This window comes from Nycticebus coucang, chromosome 6, assembly GCF_027406575.1.
Source record: "Nycticebus coucang isolate mNycCou1 chromosome 6, mNycCou1.pri, whole genome shotgun sequence".
NCBI classification, from domain to species: domain Eukaryota; kingdom Metazoa; phylum Chordata; class Mammalia; order Primates; family Lorisidae; genus Nycticebus; species Nycticebus coucang.
This window is the reverse complement of record NC_069785.1, coordinates 18111056-18137210: the sequence shown is the minus strand read 5'-3', so window position 1 is coordinate 18137210 and position 26155 is coordinate 18111056. Positions and strand designations below refer to the sequence as shown.

At 44.7% G+C, this 26155-nt stretch overlaps 2 protein-coding genes across 6 annotated transcripts in view; one reads left to right on the top strand and one right to left on the bottom strand.

Moving 5' to 3' along the window:
- The first annotated feature begins 3689 nt into the window (after positions 1 to 3689).
- Positions 3690 to 26155, top strand: part of PAX9 (paired box 9) — a 29513-nt gene continuing 7047 nt past the window's right edge. Inside the window, exons 1-6 of one of the 5 annotated variants that reach the window (XM_053594791.1) lie at positions 4115 to 4724; positions 7567 to 7960; positions 8739 to 9365; positions 12278 to 12420; positions 21236 to 21458; positions 21670 to 24418. In XM_053594791.1, coding sequence (XP_053450766.1) covers positions 7957 to 7960; positions 8739 to 9365; positions 12278 to 12420; positions 21236 to 21458; positions 21670 to 21683 — 1011 coding nt within the window. In that variant the 5' untranslated portion in view covers positions 4115 to 4724; positions 7567 to 7956 and the 3' untranslated portion in view covers positions 21684 to 24418. Of the gene's footprint in view, positions 3827 to 4114; positions 4725 to 7566; positions 7961 to 8738; positions 9366 to 12277; positions 12421 to 21235; positions 24419 to 26155 lie in introns of those variants that run through there. The other 4 variants (XM_053594789.1, XM_053594788.1, XM_053594790.1 and 1 more) reach the window with 4 other exon arrangements.
- SLC25A21 (solute carrier family 25 member 21) overlaps positions 25565 to 26155 on the bottom strand; it is a 498533-nt gene continuing 497942 nt past the window's right edge. The window contains exon 10 of the mRNA XM_053594794.1: positions 25565 to 25841. Coding sequence (XP_053450769.1) covers positions 25780 to 25841 — 62 coding nt within the window. The 3' untranslated portion in view covers positions 25565 to 25779. The remainder of the gene's footprint in view (positions 25842 to 26155) is intronic.

Here is a 26155-nt window from a genome sequence, read left to right as displayed (position 1 = left end):
CACCTGGCCGTGAAATTCGTTTGTTCTCCAAGGATGTACTGTGTTTTAGTCCTCTGTGCTTATTACATTTATTTCATTTTTACGTTTCTCTTCCTTAGCCTCTATGTAGCTACCGGAAACCAGGTTGTTGGGTCCCTGGGCAGTTTTCCCAGTCGTGTCTGTGGAGGGGTCGTTATGCGACTAACACACACCACAGGTAGCTTGTCTCCAATGTTAGAGCCACCGCACAGGAGGTGGGAGACCAGGTGCTTCCCTGGTTGCGGTAAGGATAGGTTTTAGAGAGGCAGAACACTGCACTGGCCCAGGAAAGAGGGACGAACGGGCCGCGGACTCCAACTTGGCCTCTTTGTAGCTGACAGCATGAGGCAGATGGGCCTACCTGCCCTGTCTTCGGAGGGCCGAGTGCGGCGGGGAAGAAGATCTGAGGCTGGGACCTGGGGCAGGAGGGTGCTGGATGCCCCCCCCCCACCTCCCTAACTCCGCCTGGCCTGCAGGTCTGGGGGACCCCGCCAAGATGCAAACGGTGAGATCTTAGTCTGGTTCACAGTTCAGGTCCCAAAGCTGAAAATACTAGCCTGGGATTCCGAAGTTCTAGTTCAGACCCAATCCAGAAGCCACCCCTCCAACCCCCAATCAAGGGATGAGGACAGAACGAATTTCGAGCTCGCATCTAACGTGCGTTTTCTCAAGTCAGTAAAAATGACCCTTGCCCCTAAAAACCGCTCGGCCTTCTCTTCTCCTGACTACCACTTCCCCAAGGGTGCGCTGAAATCTTTTTATCGTTATGATTTTTTAAACGAAATAACATATTTCTCTTCCGTATGCAGGATAATGAGAGGAGCTGTTACGACTCCACGAAACACCCCAAAGGAAAGAAAACGCAGTGGTAGCCGGGACTCCACGGAGGAAGCGCAGCTAACTCCCCCACGCGCACTTCCGAGCCGCTTGGGCACAGCTAGCTGTGTTAATTACGGGTTCTAATTTTATTGCGTCCCGGCACCTCCTGGGTTTGTTCCCACTATAGCGGCCTTAAAAAGAAACACACACAGGCACAAACCGGAATAAATCCCCAGCAATTCAGAGGTGGATTTTTCCGCGCTTGGGTTGCATAATGCTGAAAGGCTGTAAGGGCACTGGGAGCCTTACAGGTACGTCCAGGCAAAGGGGAACAAATTCCAACGAAAAGCAAGATTTTCCCCTGGCCCTCGAGTAGCCCCTCTCCCAGCTGCTAGGTCTCCGTGCTATGGGGTGGGGTGGGGGGATTGTTGTCACGGCCACCGCCAGACTGTGGAATAGCCCGGGCCAGGAGTGTACAGTGCAAACAGCCAGAACCTGGTCTCAGCCTCCCACCCTCTCCCAATCAGCCGCGACCCTCTCAGCTTGGAATTTGCCTAGACTGCAGGTCCTCTTTGCTGCAGATTCTGGGGCGGCCACAGATGGGTCTCCCTTCTAAAGAGTGAAAGAAGGGAGGAGAGTGCCAGTTTCCGTGGACAGACCGCTGCGGTAAGAGGGCTTCTCTTGGGGCAAGCTGCTCCTGCAGGGTAGAAAATGGGGTGTGGTGGGGTTTGGACCCCCTTAGGTAACAGTGTGATCTCTTTTAACCGCAGCGTCTTGTGTGATCTTATTTAATCTATCATGAAACGGGAAGATAATACCTCTTTTGTAAGGTTAGCGTGTTTGACATAGTGAACCCTCAGCAAATGGTAAGGGTGAACTGGAGACGAATGGGCGCTTCGCTCCCCCGCCCTTTTTGGTTCAGAGCTTCTTTGCGGGCTCACGCATATCTGCCTTGAGGACAGCTGTCCCTCGAGGACAGCTCACCACCAGTTGCCCTGAGTAGACTCCTTGGGAGCTGTGAGAGGACACAGTGGGGGATTGTTTCTTGGTGAATCGTAAGAAGACTGATGCTCTGGTTTGCCTTGAAACATGGTGGAGAATGGTGCGGGGATTTGGAGTCCAGTGGAAGGTTGAGGGTGCTGGGGGAATTGGAAAGGGAACTAAAATTGTCAAGTACCAAAGTTCTGTGGATTTTCAAAGGTCATTCCCAGCCTTCGCAAGAACTACTGTATGGGCGCGATCTTACCTGACGCCTGTAGGTGGCGCGGTGACGAGGGGCCGTGGCCAGGAAAGAGGCGACTGGGGGCTCCAAGACCACGGGAAGTTTTCGGTGACTCTGACCCTCTGCTCCCAGCCCCCGCTTCCTGTCTTGGAAGGACAGTGTCTTCCTGTCTTTAGCAAGGACAGTGCCAGAAGGGCAGAGTAGGTGGTGGAGTGAGCCGGGAGAAGGCTCAGGCCAATCTAAACCCAGCGCCTAGACCTAGGAGTGCCAGGCCGCCCAGTCCGCTGCCGGGTGCGAGGACGCGCTGGGCAGCACGTGGCCGACCGGGGACGACCCGCTGGGGCCTCCCGTTGCCCGGAGGGAAGGCACAAACTGAGCCGAGCGTGGGGGAAAGACGGTGCCTGTCAGGATGACTCTGGCCTGCAGGTTGATTCAGGCTCTTTGGAAAGCCACTCATGGGTCTGGAAGGGACTGTTCCCACAGTCAGCAGTTGGGGCTTAGAGGACTGAGGCCTAGACGCTGCAGGGGCCCAGACCTCGCAGTAAAGCTGCGCGCAACAAGTCCTGGGCCGCCATGGGGCCCCAACGGCTTCATGTGTGCTCGCTGGGAAACCAGGGCGTAGAGGGGCGGCCTGGTTCTCGTTTATCTTTTCCAGACAGCCCTTAGGCCAATTGGTCTCCAGAAGGAGGCAGCCCCAACGCAGTCACACGATGCCTCAGGGCCGGGTCTCAAACAGCTGTGCTGTGCAGCGCCCGCTATTCTGCGCCTCTCGGGAGCTCCGCAGCTCAAGGATGTAGAGCGACTGTGGACTGTGTCCACGTCCGGAGCAAGCAGCGAAACTTTTACGAATGCCGCAACCCTGGCAAAGCAAAGTGCCCCTTCTTTTGGCTAGAGGGTCAGCCCAGCCTCCCACAGGGACCCCTCTTGCCCCCCAGTTGACATCTTTGCTTGCTCTGGCTGTGCTGCTCCTTGCCCCACGATTTCCCCCCCTTGCACAAAACCGAGTTCCCTTTCATTTGAGGATTTAATAAACAAACATGAGCACATCACAGGGTCTGTGCGTCGTCTTTCTGAAAGCAATTCCGCTGTTGAAAACTGAAAAATGGGTGTAATTTGCGTTCAGAAAGTGATGCTAGGGTCACGGCAATTTCCCGGGCCGTTATTTATTTTTACTTTAAAGTCTTTAGGAAAGATTTGCTTATACACTCGGAAACCTTCCAATGCGAGGATAGCAGCCATCCCGAATCGCCTTCCGCGCGAAGGGGTGTGGGTGGAGAACAATTACTGAGTGACGCTAATATGGGGAAACTGAAAAGAAATGTCGATTGTTTTTATTGTAATAGAAGGAGTGAGCAAATAGAAAAACCAACTCCGGGTGATCGGAAACAGGCAGGCGGAGAATTAAAAGCCGGTTTCAGGCGGCAATAGGCCCCTCCCCTGCCCTTGGAAGGAGAAAGCGGGCGACCAGCGCCCGCAGCCCGCGGGTGGATCCCACCGCGTGAGCTCTGCGACCTGGCCGCCGTCGCACCCGCTGTGAGGCCCGGGGGAATTCTGAGCTCGGGCGGGACCCCCCAGTCCGCCGCCGCGCTAGCTGCCTCGCAGAGCCGGGGAAAGGCTCTGGAACCGCGAGACTGGTTAGTGAGAAGGTGGAGAGGCGGCGAGGAGACTCTTAGAGCATCTTTCCGCCGCGCTCCGCTCCTCTTCGGAGCTGGAGTGGCTTCTCCTTGGGCTTGTCCGTCCGCACTCCCGCCAAGTCCAGGTCCGCAGGTCAGTGTGTGGGCGCCTCGCCTCCTCTCATTCCCACCCACTCTGGGCCTGGCTGGGGCCCAGGACCCCCGCGGGCTGTCTTCTCGATCCCGGCCATTCTTCCCTTTAGCCACTGTCCCTGCCCGCGCTGCCCTCAGTCCAGGGAGGACCCTCCCTCGACTTTGGCTCGGGGTGCACTTCGGTTGCCACTTGCGGCGCCGTTGCTGGGGGGTCCGCTGGGCCGCTGACCCTTCTAGACTTGCGTGTAGCAGTGCGCCGGGGGCGGAACAAGCTGGGCCTCTTTTTTTCTCTAAACCTACCGTAATCCCCACTCACCCTGGAAGAGACTCTCACGTGGGGAAAGCGATCTTGTCCTTATCACATTTCCCATTTTGGAGAAGTTAATGCACTCTGAAAACCCCCGTCCCTGAGCTCCCACTCTGGCTGCCGCGAGATCTCTGCCACTCCCTTGCGTGGGCGAAAGCGGGCATTGTCTCTTGGGCTATCTTCAGTCTGTTCGCGGCAGGGGTCAAGTTGGAGAAATCAGCTCCTTAATATTCTCTGCCCGCTCTGCTTGTCATAACTGTAATTGGGAACAGAAAGACCCCTTTCCCACGCGCGCTCACACACACGCGCACCCCTCTCTCGCCTTCCTTTCCCATCCACAGTCATCACCAACCAGCGGACCCTGAGAGCAGGCTCCCGGAGAAACAGCTCATCCGGGCTGACATCCGGGGTGGGGATCCAGGGAGAGCTCCCTGCGTCCCGCCCAGCCTGCAGCGCCTGGTCTGACCTTGGCAGTTCTCTGGTGTCGTCTACCTGGCCACTCGAGGGCGGCCTCAGAAGGAGCTAGATTCCTGTTCCTTCTCCGTGTCTCTCCTCAGACCCTGGTAGTGCTGAAAGGGGGGGAGGAGCGCAGGTGAGCGTCCGCAGCACTAGGACCGCTGACAGATTTATGTAGACTTTACAGCATCTGGCCTGGGTCCGCGGGGGCAGGGCGGAGTCCAGAAGGCGTGCTGCGGGCTAAAGTTTCCCCAGACTTACGCCAGATCCCAGCTGGAGCTAGAGTCCCGGCCCCGGCTCCCCTCGGGCAGGTTTACACCGGGATCTGGCCAGTGCGGAGGGCACGGATTCCTCCCACCGGTGTAGCCCCCTCCTTCACACCCTCCGGCCGGCCTGCTTCCAGTCTCACACTGAGTAAATATTTACTCAGAGAGCGGGTCGCCCCACCGAGGAGGCCTTGACAGCGCCTAGAGGATAGGCTTTTTGGCTTCTCCCTGGCCTGAGCCAGCTGCAGGCCTCACTGGTTGTGTTTTGGTTTTGGTCTTAAATTTCTTTTTAGTAGAAATTCTTCCGATTCCAGTGTGACCTCCTAAGTCCAGAGCGGGCAGTAACCTGGGAGCGCTGACCCAAGCTGGCTCTCACTCTTTCTCAAAATCTTGCATCCTTGTGCCCACCACGGGCTTACTAAACCTTAGTGCTCTCTCTTCCCTCCTCTATTCTTCTTTCCCTCCCTTAGATCTGTCTCTCCCTCGGGCTCAGCGGGCGGCTGGATACCTTGCTCCTGGCAGTTTCCGTCTGCCCCTCTGCAGAGCTTCCTATTGCTCCCAGAGCGCGGGCCTCGGTTGGCCGCGTATACTTAGTTGTCCAAAGTGCCTAAAATAGATTCTTCGCACGCTCTTCAGAATGCCTTTGAGCCGAGAGCACCCAGCACCTGCAACTGCCTGGAGTGAGCAGGGCCTGCGGGGCGTCGAGGGGGCGCGGAGCAGGGCACCCCGCCCAGTGAGACCCTGCCTCAGCGCGCACAGGGGCTTCGCAGCAGCTAAGACCAAAGGGCCGCAGCCACGACCAGCAGGTGGAAACGGAGAGATGGCTTCTGACCCGTGTGAGAGCGCGGGACATGTGGTGCAGCTTGAAGGAATCCGTGGAGGACTGGGGGCTGGCGGGGGTTGCGTGTTAAGCTCGCATAGCCAGAGCTCTAAACCGTACGGGTCTCTGAATTGCTCTGGGCTGGTGCTGTAGAGCTGCTGCTAAAGCTCTCAGAATCCCCAGAGCCCCTCAGGGGCATTTCGTCTTACCAGCTGGTAGGCTGAACCGCATTGTACCCATATAGCAGCCCCCCAGCCTCTGCAAATGCCTACTGCGCTCACGGAAATGGGGAAAGAGTCTGTGCAGAGTGTGTCAGAGGTAGAAGAGGGGTTTCCTGAGCAAGATGCCCAGCAGTTCTTGCCTTTGCATAAGCCTATGGCAAAGTAGTGACCCCTTTACACCCCATCCGTAAGAAGGAGCTGATGCTTCTAGAATCTTAGATTCCCAAAGGCTGACTTTATGCAAAGCTCCAGATGGTGTCACGCAACAGGTATTAGGGGTCAGGCCAAGGTGAACTCGCTATCAAGTCAAACTTCAAGATTTTAAACGTTTGAAACCAACAAACAAAAAAGAGACAAGTTCAAGTAGGTCTAGTTGTAGGACTTTTCGCAAGATTTAAATTGTAAAGAATTAAAAGTGCTTGAGTTCATCTTTATCTTGCAAGTCCTTAGCCCTCTAAGTGAACTTGAATTCAGTGCCTCACCACCACAGATGCGGGGATCACTTTACTTTTGGAGCAGCACAGCCCTTACTAACTATTCCTGGATTCTTGTCACTTATTGGTCTGGGATCTGGGCCCAGTTAGTTTCCCCGTGAGTAGACCCGAGCTACACACACCTTCCCAGAGGACTGCCAAAGGATGACCCTAACCCTGTGTGCAAAGGAAGGAGAGGGGTGGAGCAGGATCAGTGTCTGGGACGGCAGCAGTCTGAACTTCCAGATTCGTTGCAATATTCCTCATCTCGCTTGTTATTTTGATTCTCATTCTACACAACCCTTACTGTAAATATTAATAACTTTGGCCACAAAAAGCACACTGTGTGCACTTTAGAATGAACAAAACTGAAAATTCAGAAGTAGGCAGAACTGCAGGAACGCTGATATTTAAATGCAAGAAGCGGGAATTACTTCTAGGTGCAGCGTGGTGTCCACTTTCCCAAGACTAAGCATCTTTCATATTTAAGCAAAACCCCTTCGAAGTGGCTCACTGGTATGGAGAATCCCTGCAAACGCTGGTCCCAAGGCCCAGTGGCCCAGTACAACGGCTGAGCGCCGGGCTCTGGAACGAGGATCCTACGCACCCGCAATAACCTGACCTGGGGCTGCGCGCTCGCGTTAGCCGCGCGTGGCTCCATTCTCGGCCCGCGGCGTGACCCCGGCCTCAGCCTGCATGGCTAAGGGGTCGGCCCGCGCTCCCAGACCAGCCCACTGGGGAGCCGCCGCGGGAAGCCTGCTGCTGGGGGACCTGCCTCCCCGCTTTAACCACGGCCCCCACCTGTGGCTCTGCCTCGGAGCCACCTCCAGGTTTCTTCGGCCCGCAGCCGCCTTACACCTGCGCTGGTCACCAGCCGCGGACTGACGCGACGTAGAATCTTCGGGCGACCGAGCTCCCTTGGCGGCCCGCGGAGGCCTGCACCACAGATTATGCTAAGACCTCGGGTCCCCCAGTAGACCGTGGCGCCCGCCTCCCACCCAGATTCTTAACTTTAATCTTGAGAGATCCATCGTTCCCCCAAGGAGAAGTCCATCTCCTTCCCCTTTTCCTCTTCGAGTCACTCATATTCAGACTAAACGCTTTCATTTGTTTATTCAGCATTTTTACCAGCTTGATTTTGCTGTCTGTTTGTGTGGCTCCTGGGATGATGTCAAACACCCATTTTCATTGTATTTAGTCACCCAGGTGGGGAGCCAGCCGGTAAGGAACGGCGGAAGGAGTTTCCCGGACTGCGCTGTCGCTCCCCGGCTCGCACCAATCAACACGCAGCTTGCGCTTGGGCCCGCCTCTTTGGGGGCGTGTCTCTAGTGAGTGATAGACGGAGCCGCCCGGCCCTGCTCAGCCCAGCCCACGTTGCTGCTTAGATTGAAATGCAGAGCTCAAGCCTCTTTCAACCGGGCACAGACTTCCTTTTACTCCTTCCTTTTGCCCTCTTGCCTCCTCCTCCCGGGAAGAAGCGGAGGCACCGGCGGCCCGGGGTAACGACAGGCTGGGCCACTGAGGCCGCGGGAAACGTTTCGTTCTGGGAGTGCGGAACTGGGGCCCGGTTGGTGTACTGCTCGGAGCAATGGGTGAGTGGCGGCGGGCGACTCTGTCAAAGCCGCGAAGGGAGGGAGGGAGCGAGCGGGCGGGCGAGGGAGGGAGGGCGCGCAAGGGCGCGCGCCACTGAGGGCTCGCACTCTTCTTATTGACTTTGCTCGTGTTCCTACAAGTTGTAGGAACACGCTAAGGGTCAGCGGCGCATAGCTGTTCGGTCTGAATGCTGGCTACTGGGTCACTGTTGATACCATTTTCTGATTTTAAGAGAAGGGGGCTGTGCCTTCAGCGAGCGCCACAGCCCCAGTAGCAAACCAAGTTTTGTTTCACACACGCGCACGCATGCAAACAAAACAGAAAAAAAAGAAAAGAAAAGAAAAATCCCTCCAGCTTCCCCTAGACTTTGTTTAACAGCACAGGTCTTCAGGCGGGCGCTGGGAGCGGTCTGGGAGGGAAGAGGGAGCAGCCCAAGGATTTTAGTGCGCAGCAGGCGAGAAGGAGCGTGTTCAGGCGTCAAGACCTATTTCTCCGGCTGCTTCGGAGATTTTTGAACACTCAGCTGCCCTGCTTCTCACCACCACACTTGACTGCAGCTGCCTCCCGCACGCAGGAATCAGGGAGGGCATTTAACCGGACCTTGGCGCTCTGGGACGTTCGCTATGTTCGGGAACCGTATGGTTTGGGGACAGCCCCAGTCGTCATTCTGGGGCGGGTGCGTCCTCCCTGCCCCCGGACGCGCACTGAGGTCGAGTGGCAGGCAGCTGTCCCAAGCGGCGGGTGCGCGTCCCCGCGCGCTGTGTGTTTGTTTTGCAGAGCCAGCTTTCGGGGAGGTGAACCAGCTGGGAGGAGTGTTCGTGAACGGGAGGCCGCTGCCCAACGCCATCCGGCTTCGCATAGTGGAACTGGCCCAACTGGGCATCCGACCGTGTGACATCAGCCGCCAGCTACGGGTCTCGCACGGCTGCGTGAGCAAGATCCTGGCACGCTACAACGAGACGGGTTCGATCTTGCCAGGAGCTATCGGGGGCAGCAAGCCCCGAGTCACCACCCCCACGGTGGTGAAACACATCCGGACCTACAAGCAGAGGGACCCTGGCATCTTCGCCTGGGAGATCCGGGACCGCCTGCTGGCGGACGGCGTGTGCGACAAGTACAACGTGCCCTCGGTGAGCTCCATCAGCCGCATTCTGCGCAACAAGATCGGCAACTTGGCCCAGCAGGGTCATTACGACTCGTACAAGCAGCACCAGCCGGCGCCCCAGCCAGCGCTGCCCTACAATCACATCTATTCGTACCCCAGCCCCATCACTGCGGCGGCCGCCAAGGTGCCCACGCCGCCCGGTGTGCCAGCCATTCCCGGTTCTGTGGCCATGCCGCGCACCTGGCCCTCCTCGCACTCGGTCACTGACATCCTGGGGATTCGCTCCATCACCGACCAAGGTAGGGGCTCAGAGGCTGGACGTGTGGATGTGCAGAGCCTGACCCCGCACCCCTGCGGAGAGCCCAGTATCTCGCGGCCTCCGAGCCCGTGTCTATCCCACCACCTGAGGCTTTTTCCTTTGGAAACGTAAGGAGTCTTCCCAGGGGGTGTCCTGATCTCATTAACTTGAAACTCATGCCCCTAGTTTCCTCGCCACACACAGTCTCCCGCCTCATCTCAAACTACCAGACCCATAACATTCCCCCATTCCCAACACATGGTTCGCATTTTCCACCCTCCCCCGCCTCTCGCGCCGCGGCAGTCTCAGGCCGGCTCGCGGAGCGCAGAGGGCGACCGGTTGGACTTGGGGAGCAGCCCGGGAGGCCCGAGCCTGCGTGCGGCTGCGGGCGGCAGGCGCCGCTGCGGGCAGCCTGCTTGGGGATCAGATGCGGCCGCAACGAGTCCGCACACAGTGGAAATTGTAGTATTCTTCTCGGATTCTGGCAATCAGGCCAAATTTGCTCAGGCAGGAAGTTCAAATGTCACCTAATTGGTTTCATTCTTATGCTTCAGTTCATTTTCCTCGGAAACCGAGGTCCTGAAGTTACTGCTAGTAACTTTCTCTCTCTTTCTCTCCCTTCTCCTCTCTTTCTCTCCATCTCTCGGCCTTGGCCTCTCTTTCTCTCGTCTTCCTCTCCAAAATTCATACTTTTACCTTCACAGACTTAAGGGAAAGTGGCCTCAACAACTGCGGTGATGGAAAACAAAATGGATGGCCGTTTCCAAGCTGTTTTTTCTACTGTTCTTTCCCGATTTCCCTGAGCCTGCGGCTTTCCTTTGGGCTCCCCGAGTCCCCGAGAATATGTCTAGTTTCTGCAGTTTTCAGCAGTGCCACTCCACTGTCCTTTCCTTTCTCACCCCTGACCTTGCCTTGTCACGAGTGTCTTTTCTGTGTCGTCAGAACGATTCCCCGACCCTCCTGCCCAGTCCGGCTTCCGCAGGAGACCTGAGTTTGTTTTCCTTTTCTAAGTTGTTAAAAAAAAAAAGGGGGGGGTGGGGGAGAAGGAGGCATTAACTTCTTTTCTTGGTAGGGGAAAAAAGAAAGTCTAAATACCCTTTGACATAGATTTTAAATAATGAGCATAGTCTATTTTCTTAATTTCTCAGCCTAAAGTTTATAAAGTGCAGAGGAAAAATTAAATAGGAAAGGAGGAAATAGTTCTTTTAATTATTTCCTGCCTTTCTTGGTTGCCACACATTGGCACAATTATCTTTTTAAGTAATTAACGCAGGGCTCTGATTTCTCATCTTCTTGTTTTCTGACTGCAAATTTACAAGAGCCCCAGTTTTATCTTATTCCAGCTAGTTGACGTTTTACGTTGGAGAGAGTTTCCCTTGATTTATAGGATAAACTGACCTCAGTGACATTTAAAGGAAGCCCCTGTTCATGGGAAAGTGTGAGATCAGCAGAAATGGGGGCTCACAGGGGGATCTCAATTTCTTAAGATAACTTTAGGCTTGTGCCCACCGACTGCCTTTTGTCTGGAAAGGCAAAGAGAGACAGGCAGTTATGGACCAAAACACAGTTTCCTGGTGCAAATGGGAATCAATCTAGTTCTTTGGGGGTAGGGGAAATATAGGGGGGGAAAAAAGCTGACAGAATTGAAAAGAAAACTTTTCTTGCCTCAGGATCCTACAATCAGACTAAATGTCACTTGGAAAACTATTGGATTATGGAAAGGAACAACTCTTCCTTGTAAATGTTGATTCTGGATGCCAGCTTTAACAACTAGAGACAACCACGTATTTTTGACAGATCTGTGAATATAAAATCATTTTGTAGAAATGTCAGATGGAAGCGTTTAAAATCAAGTTACAGTGGCTTTCTCAAACTATGCTTCTCCACCCATAGTACCCATAGATAAAAACATCTTCAAATGTCTTCCCTTTGAAATTATTCAAAGATGTCCTCTATGAAATTACTCTTGGCCACTGAAAAACACCAGTGATTCAATATGCACAACCCAACCCCAGGTATTGTAATCACTTTACACCATATAATTTTCTTTGCATCTCCATTAAGAAGAGAAAGGAGAACAGATTTCTTTACTCTTTTTCTTAACACTTCATGCTACTTTCATTTTCTTAACCTTTTATTTCATTTTCTTTCTTATATATGTTTTTAAAACTCTCAATAACCCTGCCAGTGTGGAATATATAGTGTTAATTGTAGGATTTAAGTTTTGAATCAGATGTAGGTGACACCATAACTTTAAGGCAGAGAGCTAGGGTACCCAGGCTAGGCATGAGCACTCAAAATAGAAATCTATGCACATATATTTTGCATGTATATTATGGACATCGTTTAGTTATGTTTGCAAAAGACTTTGCAGGTCTTTTGTTCTATTGACATAGGCACTAGATCCCCACAGCCCAGTGAGCACTTTTCTGCGAAGTCTCTGAACACCAGCAGGCGCCCTCAGGTTAGGAAGCTGCTCTCTTTTTTGACAGCCCTAGTCCCAGATCTTTGTCAACCCAGAGTGGCCTAGGGTTAAGATTGAGGAGGTGGAGAATGGCGTGTCCAGTCTCTGGATTTCTTTCCCCAGATTTGGGTTTCTTCCACTTTTTTCCTTGGGGATTGAGGAGGGGAGGAGGGAAATCAAAGGCTGGTTGCAAAAGAAAAAAAATAAGAAATCCTCCCGCAGGCGTGGGTGAGAGAACTTGGAGAGGCCTACTCTCGGGCGAGTGAAACTTCTCCAGGCCAGGGGCTGGGTGCGGAGGAGGCTGCAGCTAGGCCCAGGCCTAGGGAAGGCAGGGGGCCGACTCGAGGCCGGAGTCCAGGCGCTTTCTAGGCTAGGATTCCGGTCCAGTCTCCGGAACCGGGAGCACGGTGAGGGACCTCCAGCCTGACACCTCTCCTCCTCCTCCCCAGGAGTGAGCGACAGCTCCCCCTACCACAGCCCCAAGGTGGAGGAGTGGAGCAGCCTGGGTCGCAACAACTTTCCTGCCGCTGCCCCGCACGCCGTGAACGGGCTGGAGAAGGGAGCCTTGGAGCAGGAAGCCAAGTACGGTCAGGTGAGGAGGAGGCGAGGGCCCGGCCATTTAGGCCGCGTGGCGGCGGGGGTTTGGGCGATGGAGGACCCAGATCTCTTTCTGAGCCTCGACTCACTGCTGTCACTATCCGGAGCCCTTGTAGATGAATGCTCCCCAGGGTCGGGGAGCGCTCCCCAGGGCACACACAAACTGGGGTGCCAGCTAGGCTCTCGGGAAGCACCCCCAGGCCTGTTTGGCCGCTGGACATTTTAGAAGTCCGTGCCTAAAGCCCACTCCGCTGCTCTCATGGGGCTAGAATTAACCAAAGAAGGGTCTTCCAAAAGGGCGTGCAAGCAGCCTGGGACCCCTGAGCAGCGCCGCTTCCACTCCTGGACAGGCACAGGAGGTCGCGGCCGGGGGGCCGCCGACTGCAGCGTCCCCGCGCCGGCAGGTCCGCTCCTTTGGCTGTAAGAAACAAACAAGCGTGGCTTGTCCTGCGAAGAGGGGCAACCAGATAAACGTTATAAAGTAACCATTTCCCGATTAAAGGTCACGTCGTAATCTCCCAAGGGAGGTTAGTGAGAAAACCTCAAATTATATGGCCTGGCTGTGGACCGTTTAATTTTTTCCCCCTCCGTCCCTCCCCCAACTCTCCAAAAGAAAATTTAAAACACTTGTGTCCCCCACCCCGCCCCGCAAAAACCTAAGCAAACACCACCACAAAAGCTGGACTTTTAGGTCTAAATTCATCACAATGGTGGAGTTGAGAGTTCAAAACTTTCAAAAACCGGACCTTTAAGAGAGTGTAAGGTTTTCTTGAGTAGACCTGGGTAGGTTTGCAAATTTCGTAGTCACAAGGTCCAATTGCAAAGCCTCAAACTGCTCAGTTTTCGTTGCATCATTTTGAAGTCTTAAACTTTTAGATGTTTTCTTATCTGTCAAAACGAGCTTTTAAAATTAAGTGGAATTCGTTGCTCTTGTTCGGTTGGGAAAAAACTCTTATTCATTATTTTCTCTAACAAATCCCATTTCCACTTCCTCTTCTCTCTGATTTTGTTGAAGCAGGGTCAGAACATGTATTTGTCTCTCGCTTCATGGCATATACCACAGAAAATAGCAGTAAGGAAAGAGAGTTCTTTTCCTTAGTCTTGTTCTACTGCAGGGAATGCCAGTGAAACATTACAAGACAGTCTGTGACTTTCTTTCACAATGGGGCCTGCTTTTAAATCGTAATTTGCAAAGAAATGGCAGTATATCACAATGGTTAGGAGTTTGGGCTCTGGCACTACCAGCTTCTTAAGCAAGTTATTTAATTTTTTTTTGAATTTACGTTTTTTTCACCTTTAAAACAGGGAAATGCTAGTTCCAACCTCAAGAAATAATGTCAGTGAGATAATGCAACCATATGGCATATAGTAAGTGTTCATTAAATATTACCTGTGGCTAAAACTGGCAGTTAGATAACAACCTTTAAAAACAAGCTATATTTATTAGAAAATACTTGGTTCAGAGAGGCTGTACTCAAAAAGTGTTGAGGTATTTTGTTGCCAACAATAGAGGAGTATATATAAAGCCCCTACCATAGCAGCAAGCATTTAATAGGTGCTTATTGCTTCTTATTAGATCATCACTCCTAGAATAACATGTGGAGAGTTGAAAAATAGTCCCTAATCCCCACATTAGGTTGGTGAGTCCAATCAGTCTCATAATCCAAAAAAAACCCCTTTATAATTATTTTTATTCCCTTGACTTAGAGATCCAACATTTAAACTTGTTTAGAAATAGTACACTTCAAAACAAAACCCACAAATCATTTAAAATAAAAAATTTAAACATACTTTCAAACAATCTACTCTGTATATCCTGACCATTAAAAATGGATTACATTTTATACACTGAATCACTAAATGACCAGATTTATAAAACCAGGCAATTTAAAGAAATAAGTGGCCAAATAAATTATTTCTTGAAATGCTTAAAAGAACAAGTAATTTTTTCCCAGAATAACAAGAAGTTTACATCCAACTTGCATTTGAAAAGTTTACTGCAATATGCTCATCTTCTGTATTGCCCTGTAGTTAGATAACTCAAATGACTGAAAATTTAAAAACCTGAAAAGAATGTTAATCAGTAGCTGCTCTGTTATGAGGAGAAAACAGTGCTCAGTGCTGAGACGTGGCAAGTAGGCACATACACTTAGGCTGTGTCACTTATCCAAGCAGTTTTGGACTTTAGACATTGATTTTGTTGAAGGTAAAATTATATTTTAATACTTTCTCATAAACATGCAAAAGTAAAGTGCATTTCTCTTACTGATACTAAAAGGGCAGATTTACTTTTAAAAGTTATTTTTCAAACTGTTAGTAGTTGTCAGCATATTTCAACCAAAATGTCAACCCAGGTAACATTTTTTCCTTCTGTTTATATTTTGGACAAAACTTGAAAGTCTTTGGCTAAAAAGGCTAAAAACTGGGGGGGAGGGATGTTTATACTTGTTATTAAATAGCGCAATATTATATAACACCAGCTTTCATTTTAGTATCTGAATTGAAGGAGGAGACTGAGAACTTATAATCATGAGGCTTAGAGCATATTTTTTCCCAGATGACACCTGTAAAATTACCGAAGGGCTGAACTAATTGATTACAGATACTATTGATTACTATAATCCAGGTTTCTGTTTTCCACTTAAATTGCAAAGAAAGATGCCTGACTCCTAGGATTCCTGGTAATTGGAACTGCATACACATTTCTGCTACACACACGCCTATCTTTTGTTTTTGAAAAATTAGTTTAGAATATTCAAACTTGTCTTAGATGTTAATATCACACTGTAATTAATTAATATTTTATAGTGCTAGGCAGAAGTCCTTATTGTCTATCTCTGCAGATAGACTATTTATTTATTTTGGCTTTTTTCACCTGCATTTAACATTGGGCTAGAAATCCTTAATCTCATTTAATTCTCAATGGCAACAAAGTTCCCTCGTTTGTAATGGCCGGTTCTATTCTTTTGAAAGCATAATATCTCTGTTAAATACAACGGAATGGCAAAAGAACATTGTATACAGGGGATCATGGGGTTTGGAATATATCTGCCCTTTTACATAGTGCTTTGTGAACTGTTCATAAGTAATTGGATAGTTCTTGAAAATTTATCTACAATTGGGCATACTTTCTAAAAAGATATATATTATGTAGTGGGTATTCTAAAGTAATCTGACTAGCAGATTTATAAGCCTTCAGCATCTTCATTTGGTGGCTGCATATGTTAACTCAGGAAGCAAGTTTAATGTGATATTAGCTATGAACTGAAATGTCAGAAATAGAGAATAATCTATAAATACATTTTAAAACTTCAGAATTAAACGAGTTATAAAAATAGTTGAATTTCTGAAATTCCTATGAAGCAAGCGTTCATTCATAGATTGTATTTGAAATGAAGATAGTTTATCAGAATCCTCAATATAATTTTCTAGTGTATTATTTAAAACATTGGCTGTTCTTGAAGAGACACTGTTTTCATAAAGGTATGATGAAGTTGCACTAAATTTTTCTTCATATCAAATTTTTTTTAGATAATTTTATAGACAATGAAATCTTAGGCAAATGCCATCAGAGAGTCTCTGAAATTCATAATGTTATCTGTTATAGAAAACATTCTTTGTCCTGGTTATCTTTTAAGCAGTAGTGTTTTAAAACAAAATTAGTGATTCTATATCAGTAAAATTTGTCATATAAAATAGCAGAAAAAGCTAATTTAAAAAATGTCAAGGCTACATTTTAACAGCATTTTTGAAAATTATAAAATTTAGAAAACTTTTTGAATAGCAGCTTTTCATTAACAAGAGACATTCAGATCTATAATATGATAACTGATCATAGTTAAAATCCTTTAAGATGAATTTCAAAACCATATTTATAATGATCATTTCATCTTATATTTGTTTACTAGGTGGTTGAATTAAGAAGGGAAGAATGGCAGTCTGAAAAATGATTTTACCAAAAAAGAGAAAATCTTGTTTATTTTTAGATGCCAAACTTTTTTGTATGATATCAAGGTTGAAGTTCTAGGTGAAGCATATCTCTATTTGTAGGTAAATCTGCTTTATCATAAAGCCAAGGTAAACTCATTTTATTATAAGGGGAGGAGCACAGAAAACTAATAAGTAGATGACAGATTACAGGTGCATCTGGGACAGTTATTTGCATTTTCTTTAAGAGAGAAAATTTCTTTAGACAATTCCCAGAATTTGAAGAAGAAATAATCTACAATCTCTAATTGCCAGACAGTTGTAATAACTAGTTTTTTGTCATACTATTTGTTGCCCCCTCCATGGCCCCAAGAGTTTAGATACTAATGTATTTCTATTTTCTTGGTTTTGGGGGGGTGGATAAATGAAACAGCCATAAATCAAATAATGAAATGGCTAGGTTAGAACTTTTATTTAATTTTTTCAACAGCTTTACTCATTTTGCTTACTTAAAGTGTAATGCTCATTCTGTGATAAAGGGTGCCTAGCTTTTTGTTTTGGTTTTAAAGGAAGAGCATCACTTCCCCCCCCTACAAACCTATACTAACTTAAGTATACAAATGGTTATAAAGTGTTTTTTTGTGGGGATGCAAGATGATTAAGACAAATCCCTTTCCTCAAATAGTCCACAGTCTTGTCCTCTGCCAATGCAGCTTCTCAGCTTATCCAGGAAAGGTGTTTTTTCAAAAACTGATAAATCTCCATTTCTAACAGTTTAGAACAAGTGAAGTGAAAACTTACGCTTTCATTCTTCTTATGAAATTTCTAGGATTCCTAGTCATGGCATACACATTTCTGCTACACATACACCTATCTTTTAGTTGCAAAGTTGCATCTTACATGTTTTTCTAGACTATTTCTTTCAATGTCTTAAGTTGTTTTCTAGAAACATTCAAGAAAGCAAATAACTTACTTTTTCCCAGGGTATGCAACGTAGTCTATTGTGGTTTGTATTAGTAAATCTCATTCTCAAAATTAGGTAGAGGGTAGTTTGCTGTAGGGAAGACCCTCTCACAGTTTGTTCAGAGAAAATAATCCTCCTGGCTTTCAAGAAAGATCCACATGGAAAAGGAATTGATGGGTTGAAGTCTTATTTATGGAATCTTTAGGTAAAGTCATTTTCAAAAATAAGATTTCCATTACATGCCCATTGCTGGGGTTTCATTTGGAAAATTTGTTTACTCTTCCCTGGGGATTCCATATGTTTGTTGATTTATAAATCATATTTACAGTCCAATTAAATAGAGTAATTTAGCATGTTTGCTTCCCACTATATTTATAATGTATATTTGGTAGTCTCTACTCAGCCTAACTAGCTTTTCAGATTAATTACATGCCCTTCACTGAAAACATTAAACAGATTTGTGACGTTTAAGTCATGTACTCTTATAGGAAAGAATAAACAAACATCAATGCTACCTGTAGCTGTTTTCCTTTGCAATGGAAAATTTTACTCTTTCGGTGATTGCTTCATAAATAACAATTACTTTACCCAGTGAAGATTTATATCTTTTGCTAATGTCATGTTTCAAAATTAATAGTGAGAAAATGGATGTGTTTTCTGAGTCACTAAAATGAATGAATAATGAATGTGGCTGGAGGCAGGTACATTTTCAAGCATGTTTGTTGCTTGCTTCTTTTTTTCTAAATTTCTAAATCTAAACTTTAAAAGTAAAGATTAAAATTAAGTCAAAACTCCCTCCCCTGACAATCTGGGTTCTAATTTAACCTGAGGGAAAGCTAAGAGCTATTTTCACAGTTACAGATTACAGCTTTCTGTCTTTTTTAATTCAAGCAAACACCTTAGCCTCTTCTTGTCTGTTCCTGCAAGATGAAGTCAACCCTCTCTGAGCTTTCCTTCCCACCCTTTCTTGCTGCAGTACAAAAGGGGTTACATCACTGAAATGATATTAAATAAATATTGTGAATTTCAGAGAACTTTGAAATATTTAACTAATATGAATAAGGACATAAAGCAAGTTTGTGACTTAAGTATGTACAATTGGACAAATATGGAAAAAATTAGTCATTTTTTTACGCTTGATAAATGAACGTAGTCATGGAATAATTAAGGAACCTAAATCCAATATCCTTCCTCCCCCTACATTTCAGGAGTATTATCTAAGATTAGATCCGTATTCCAGTGGAAACATTTCTGGGCAAAAAGAAGTAGGCCCATGTAAGGGGATTGTAGACATTGCAACAGAACAGCTGAAGAGCCCTAAATAAAGGGGGCACATCAGGGAACAATAATTCTAGGGGCAAGGGTGTAAGGTGTTGAAAGGGAAGATGACAAAGCAAGAGTTTCAGAAAGAAGTGTAATTTTGGATGCTAGACAAAATAAATAAAAATAAAAAGGAATGGATAGGAACCATTTAGCTGTGATAGATAATAGAAGTCACTGACAGATAGTCTTTTTCTGCTAACTAGAACACAGTTTCTGTCATGTACAAATCTTTAACTTTATGTCCTTGTAAAATGTTGGGCATATGTTGAGTTTTTATTATTTTAAAAGCAACTTTAATCTTAGCCTTTTTACGCCATTATTCTTGGTGCACCTCGGCATCAGTAGTATAAAATAGTAATTAACACTAGGATGAAAGAGGCTGAATACAGATGTAAACTCCTTTCCATAATTGAATCGGAATGATTCCTTTGTAATTTCTCAAAGATTACTGGGAAAATTCTAAATACAAGTGATTAGAATTATGATCTCTATGCAACAAGAGATTTTCCCTCTCTGCCATTTGATAGTTCTCTGTCTTGATCCTCATCTTCTGAGAGCCTAAAGGGTGTCTCTTTTGAGAGGTAATTAGCAATTTTTCTTTGGGGAGAAAAGGATTTTTTTTTTTTTTTTTAGAAGCTAATAAACAGATGAGAATTTAACAATGAGAATTGGGTTCTAGAAGAGGAAAGAATCTTTTATCATATGTTATCTCAAAGATGCTCTAGGTTAAGATTAAATTGTGTCTATCTTTTAACCATCCAGGAAAAAACAGCCTGGCACGCTACAGAGGACCTTGCATAGGACAGGGGTAATAAATTCTTTTAACACATGGCCCTGGACTTGCCAATTTGCCTAGGGTGAATAGCTAAATCCCTTCATCTATATCCTTGTTTAGAAAGAGGATAAGATTTCATTTATACTCAACAGTAATGTGCAATGGTTAGTTTTGTTCAAACATACAGTGTCATCATTTTTGGGAACCCTTAAAATGTATTTTACTTGTAATTGACCATCATGTTATATGCATGATACATCATCTTATAATAATGACAACCCAACAATTTATAGTGAGTTACAATTCATTAATTCTCATTATTCATTGAAACATGTTGGATATTTCTTGGTGCCTGGGACATAGGGCATACTCAAGAAACTAGTTTCCTATTTCCTTCCTTATTTTTCAAAGATGAGACATTGACAGAGCTTAAGGTACGTGTTCTTCTAGATCAAAGACACAGGTTAACCCCTCTAATTTATTTCTTATTCTGTCACAAATCCATGAGCAACATTAAGTCACACTTAATGTTATATTAGTGTATATATCCTACTCTATATACATTATAAACACACAAACACACACTCTGCATTGAGACCCTACCATTACATTCTCTTAGATGTGGAAGTAAAAATAATAAGCAAAGAAGTTAGGAAATGATTTCTATGTTGCAATTCAGCTGAAAGAAGTATCCAGTTAACATACATCTGATTTACTCAATTCTAAGAATTAAGTAGTTTTTCCTAATAAAATTCTAGTATTTACATGATATTTTCACTAGAAAATATGTTGACATGTGAGTTCATTCATGTCATTCCCAGGAAACAGGATCTATTCTTCATTTCTAAATAGTATAGAAATTGAGGGGAAAAAATTAAGCTACTTGAAGAAGGATGCCCAAGGTTCATGCCAGAATCAGGATTAGAAATCAGGGTGTTTTCGGTGTTGTTAATAGTAACGATACCAACAAGAGAGCACTGGTTTCTAGGCAGGCTTGCCTGCCAGGGCTGGCTGCTTTTTGTTTGCAAACAAAGGTTTTACATCTAAATTCATTTCAAGACATTTAGCCGTGTGTTTCTTAAAAAGTCATCTCACAAGGCCCCTCAGTTTTGCAAGTACATTTTCCTATTTCAAGACCATGCCTGTCCAGTTTTGTTATATTTGGAGAGCCAGTTTCCTTTCCGATAAAAATAGCTCTGGAAAAAAATACCCCCAATCTTCATTAAAACAACTCTTCCAAAAGTGCCTGATTTTGCGTGTCCCTTGTCCATTACAGGCATTTTCAACGTGATGTCTTAAAATATGGCCCATGTTCTATTGAACAAAGGTCGTGTTCATTTTGAGTTTCTGACACGACAGCCCTCCCTCTGTGCCCCTCTTCACTGAAGATGAAAGCCACACCAAGCAGGCCCATCACAAATGACTCAACAAAAGGGCCAAACAAAACCCAAGTCCCCAGAAGGTTGACAAAGGCAATGTGAACAACTGAGCAGATTCTAAGTATTTAATTCTTTCCTCGCCCTCCTCCTCCTTGCTGTCCTTCCAAATGGCAAAAGCAAACACGACTGTGTATTTTCTGGATGCAGCTTCCTCAAAACTGCTGTGGAAAAAAATAATGTCTTGTCATTAGGTTAGATTAAGTAGCAAGACTGGGAATGCTGTTAGAATATAATAAAGCTTAAAATAATCTAAAAAAAAAAAAATCAGAACATAGAGTCAGAATCTGATTAGCTCACTCGGGCTTACCCTCTAAGACCCTGTGAGATGCCTCCACTGTACTGCGATTACTGCTCACCTCTCCTTTTTTGCTGTTCCTCTCAGGCACCAAATGGTCTCCCAGCGGTGAGCAGTTTTGTGTCGGCGTCCAGCATGGCTCCTTACCCTACTCCGGCCCAAGTGTCGCCTTACATGACCTACAGTGCTGCTCCTTCTGGTTATGTTGCTGGACATGGGTGGCAACATGCCGGTGGCACCCCACTGTCCCCCCACAACTGTGACATTCCTGCATCGCTGGCATTCAAGGGAATGCAGGCAGCCAGAGAAGGTAGTCATTCTGTCACAGCTTCTGCACTCTGATGGGGAATTCCGTCTGCAATAGCTTCACCTGGGCCTCCCCCTCGTCACCCTCCCCATCAGGTCTCACACCCCACCTTTCCTGCCCCCCAACCCTCCTGCCTCAAAAGCTGGCTTTATGGACTCACGTCCTTTGTGCTGATGACACTTAAATATTTCTTGCCATAACTTTTCTCTTGCAGAAAAACTGACATGACTTTAGGACTTAAAAACAAAAGCAATGTTAAGGATTGAATGAGACATTTGTGTTGCCACACACTGTCTTAATGTAGTGAAGAAACCTATACCCCTCAAAGGGCTTAAGGAACTTTTAAAGCTAGTCTTTGGTAAAACCACATGTGTATATTTATTCTAAATCAACCTGAACTTTTGAAACGTGCAATTGTTGAGATTTTACAAAATCAATAAAAGAAAATACATACAGAAAAAAAAGCTATGCTACACCCTCTAATCAAATATGGTAACCGAGGAAGCCTTAATTCATTATTAGGAAACCAATCAATAATTGACTTGTTTGAGTGATCCTTTGTTTATTATTTTTAAGAGATGACCTATTGTATTGAAAAAATATGTGTAGAATCCAAGCAGCATCTGAACTTAGCTCCTCCTGGTGTTTTGACTTGGTTCCCAATACAATAATGTTTATATTTTCTATTAGTTTGTAAATACGGACTCTGGAAGCTGCATTTTTGTCTTCATTCCATAAGATCTCCCTCTTCTCCAACCCCACCCCCTCTGCATTTCTTTCTTTCTTTTTTTGCAAAGGTGACTTTCTGGCAAAGTCTTTGTCTCTGTTTGGTGGTGGGCTGCTTGGGCTCCTGGACCTGGACTTGCCCCCAAATTTTGTGTGTGCAGTGAAGGCTTCAACATCTCATGAAGGACACTTTCTTTCTACAGCAGAGGATGCAAAAAACAGATAAAACACGCCAGTCTCCCATTTCGTATCCTAATCAAACAACACACATGCCAAGCATATAAAGACAAGAGGGTGGATAACATCTGAATAAGAAGGCTCTAAGGGAAGTCACTTAGAAACTCAAGTTAAATGTGAAATGTTTTGCAAAGACGCTTAAAATGAACTTTATGTTAAGAAAACCACTGTGAAACCAAATTGTACTGTTATTGTTGGCTTACCTGTGTGTTCCGCAATTTCAGCCCCAAATTGTGTTGTAATTTAAAGAACATGGAAAATTCTTCTCTAATGAATGTAACAATGGCTTGCTGTGAAGTTTACATTGTTGTACAGATGTGTGTTTCACATGTAGGCAAACTGGTGGTGGTATGAGAAATACAAATGCTATTTAATTTTAACAAATTCCTTTTATTTTTTTCTGAATTTACAGGATACAGTTTAGTTGATCAATCTTTCAAGACCGATTTACTTTTCACATTAATGTTAATAACAGAGCTATGGGGTATACATGTGTGAGCGTGTGATTATGTGTTGTATTTTAAAACAATTGATTTTCTTGGGTAAAATTCTACAGTTTTTATCCCTTCTATCCAGGAAGTTTTTCCTGCTTGGCAATATAGGCTTAAAAATAAGTTTTTAGAACAATTCATCTATTGGAAGATTAATATATTGAGGGATTTTCTTTCTTTGGTATTAATTCTGTGCAATAACTAAAAGGGCACTTCACCAGATGGGGATGTTGAAGAAGCGTTCACTAGGTAATTTTGATTCCTTCCAGTCTGTGCTGTGTGGAGCCTACATGGCCATCCAATTCCACCACATTGGTTTCACGGCTTCCTTTAAAACTACATGGTTAGATCAGCTAGGTTTTCAAATCACCAGGATATAAACAGTGAGCAGATTTCTGACACACAGATTATGTTCAAGTGACTGCTTTTTTTGAGCAGCAGATATTTGATAGAGATCTTTGAACTGCATTTATTTCTAAAGCAACTGAAATTCAGTGCTACAAACAAAGGATTATAACTTCAGGAGAAGCAGCAGCAGCAGAAGCAGATGAACACTCAGGGCCACAGTCTTCCTTTGATCTTGTAAAACTCCCATTGTCATCTGGAGTTCCCAGTCTGGTGAGAAAATAGACTATAAACTAAATGGAACAAAGATCCAATCCAATATTTTGGTGGAGACTTTAAAACCATACATACAGGGACTCTCCTGCCATCCAGAAAAACTGACATAAAGTACAAGATTATTCTTTATCAAAATGTTTTTAGGTGGCTATTAGGGATCTTTAAAAAAAATTAATTGTTTATATGGAAAAGCAACTAAATGTTACTTTCTTTATCTAAATTAAGAAATCTCTTGTTATTATGCTATTTATAATTTTTTCTGGTTCTTATGTTTTAAAAAAAATCTATTATTAATGGTATCAAAGTTTTCTTTCTTTTCTTTTTCCCCTATAGGTCTTTTCTTAACAACAGTGAATTCACATGGAATGATTTTTAAAAGACCACAGATACAATTTGCTATTCAAAGTAAATTATGATTTAAAGCCATTTTTAAAAATACAAGAAGGAAAATGGGATGGGATACGGGGTTGGGACTGTTTCATGTTTAAAGATTAGCATTATTGGTTAATGTTAACATATTTCCTCTTTTTTTTAGAGGGTAAAAGTGTTGTTTTTAAATTGGCAAACGCACTCCTTAGAAATCCTTTTCCATCTCAGCGTCATAGAGAGGTTAAAGGTTCAATGTCATGGCCTCTATGCAGGCAGTACACCTAGGATGCAAGAGCATTACCTGCAGGGACAGAATGCAGTTGTGCACAGACACATTCTTATTTTTCTTGGTTTTTCTGTTTCTAAGGACCCTTTTATTGAATATTAGGCTGAAATACAATTTTAAAAAACACGTTGGAAAGGATGTACAACACAAGGCTATGTATGTATATACCGTATGTCAAAAAGCCTTTTATTTTTATACTTCAAATGCTCTAAATTAATAAAAAGTAATATTAACCACGTTATCTTTTACTTTTTATTTTCCAAACCGCTTTAGTGAAATAGCCCCACAGTAGAAATATCCCACAACAGTAATTCAGAACAGGTGTTACCTAGAACAGATATTTTTGTTGACTTTAGCTACTGAATTTGCATCATTTCAGAATACAGAGAGAAAATCAAGTTTGGTTATATCAACATGAAGGAAATATTTTTTGGGGGGGGTACATGTTAGTATAGCAAGCTCTAAGAATGCTAAGAATATTTATATTATGAAACATTTTCCCCTTTATCAGACGTATTTTAATATTGCAGACAGCAGACTTTACACCCGAAGCTGTCCTTTAAAACTAATAACCTGAAAATGCAGTTTTACTTCACACGTGGTTCCTAAGACTGGCACAGGGAAGCATTCTGCACACAGGTATTTGGACGCAAATACAGATGGCACAAATGGGCCCAAGGAATGCTTCCAATTTGTGACTGAACATGAGCATATTTCAGCAACAAAACTTGTCTTCAAGGAAAACTATGTAAAGGAAAGTGGGGAAGTGGTTTAATATAACTTTATTTTCTATTGGTAATAAGAGACTTTGGATATCATGATTTTAAAATACCTGCTTAAAACAACAGTATTTTAACACTTCCTTTTAAACAGTGTTTAAAATATTCATGTAGACAGAGTAAGATACAAAGTAGCTTTAGAAGAATACAGCTGAGATGTGCATAATTATTAAAGAAAATGAACAGATTTACATTTTAATATGCTAGTATTTCATCAAATTAAAGATTCTTAAAAAGCCATTTTAGAGCACTTTAGTGCCCTTCAAAAACATGTTCTTTGTGCTCTTTAAATATTATTTATGGAAGAATGTGATTCCTTATAAAAACTTCACATTTTGGCTTAACTTTTTTTTTTTTTAACCCAGTCTTTCTTTGAGTAATTCTTTAAGAATTGAGCTTGGAATGATTTATTTTCAAAAATTTACTTGAGCATTTCTAGACCTCTTAGGAAAAATAGTTATCAGTACAATGGATTATCATTGTGAAGTAGTGTAAGAGGAACACAGGTGACAAAGTTTATATTGCTTTTATGAAATATATCTGATTTCTATGCTATTTTTCTATATTCAGTTTATACATTTATCTCATTACTTCACATTATTTTTCTTCTCACAGTTTTATGTAAATGGCCAAAACTATCATCTCAAGTTGTCTAAAGACAATTTTCAAAGTATCAAAATAGGTTTTGCTCTTGAACAAACGGTTTCCCCCTTCACAATTGTATGCTGAGCTTAGCTGGTCAGTCTTCCTCCCTCTTCATGGTGCTGCATAGCAAATGTACATTATCTCAAGGGGGAAAACACTTCCTAGGCAAATCACCAGTTCTCCTGAAGCCATGAATAGGTGTATTCATAAACCAACAGCATCACCGCACCACCTAGAAAAGAAAAGAGCTGGTTTTTATCACCAATCTCGCAGAAGAGTATGGCCTCTCTTACTGGGTTTTTGAGTCCAGAGTGTCCCATGCAGACTATCAGGCCGGGCCTATTTGGACTCATCAGCTCTTGAGCTCCAATACAAAGATATAAAACTATTATGGAAAATTCTCAGGGTAAAATCAAGACCATCTTGAGTCTTCAAATGCATTTTTTCCCCATGAGTTTCTGCAACTTTCATCATTTCTCATCAGATTCTTTTTCAGGCATTTTTAATTTTTAAAAGTAAATAAATATAGACATATTTAGTCATGTA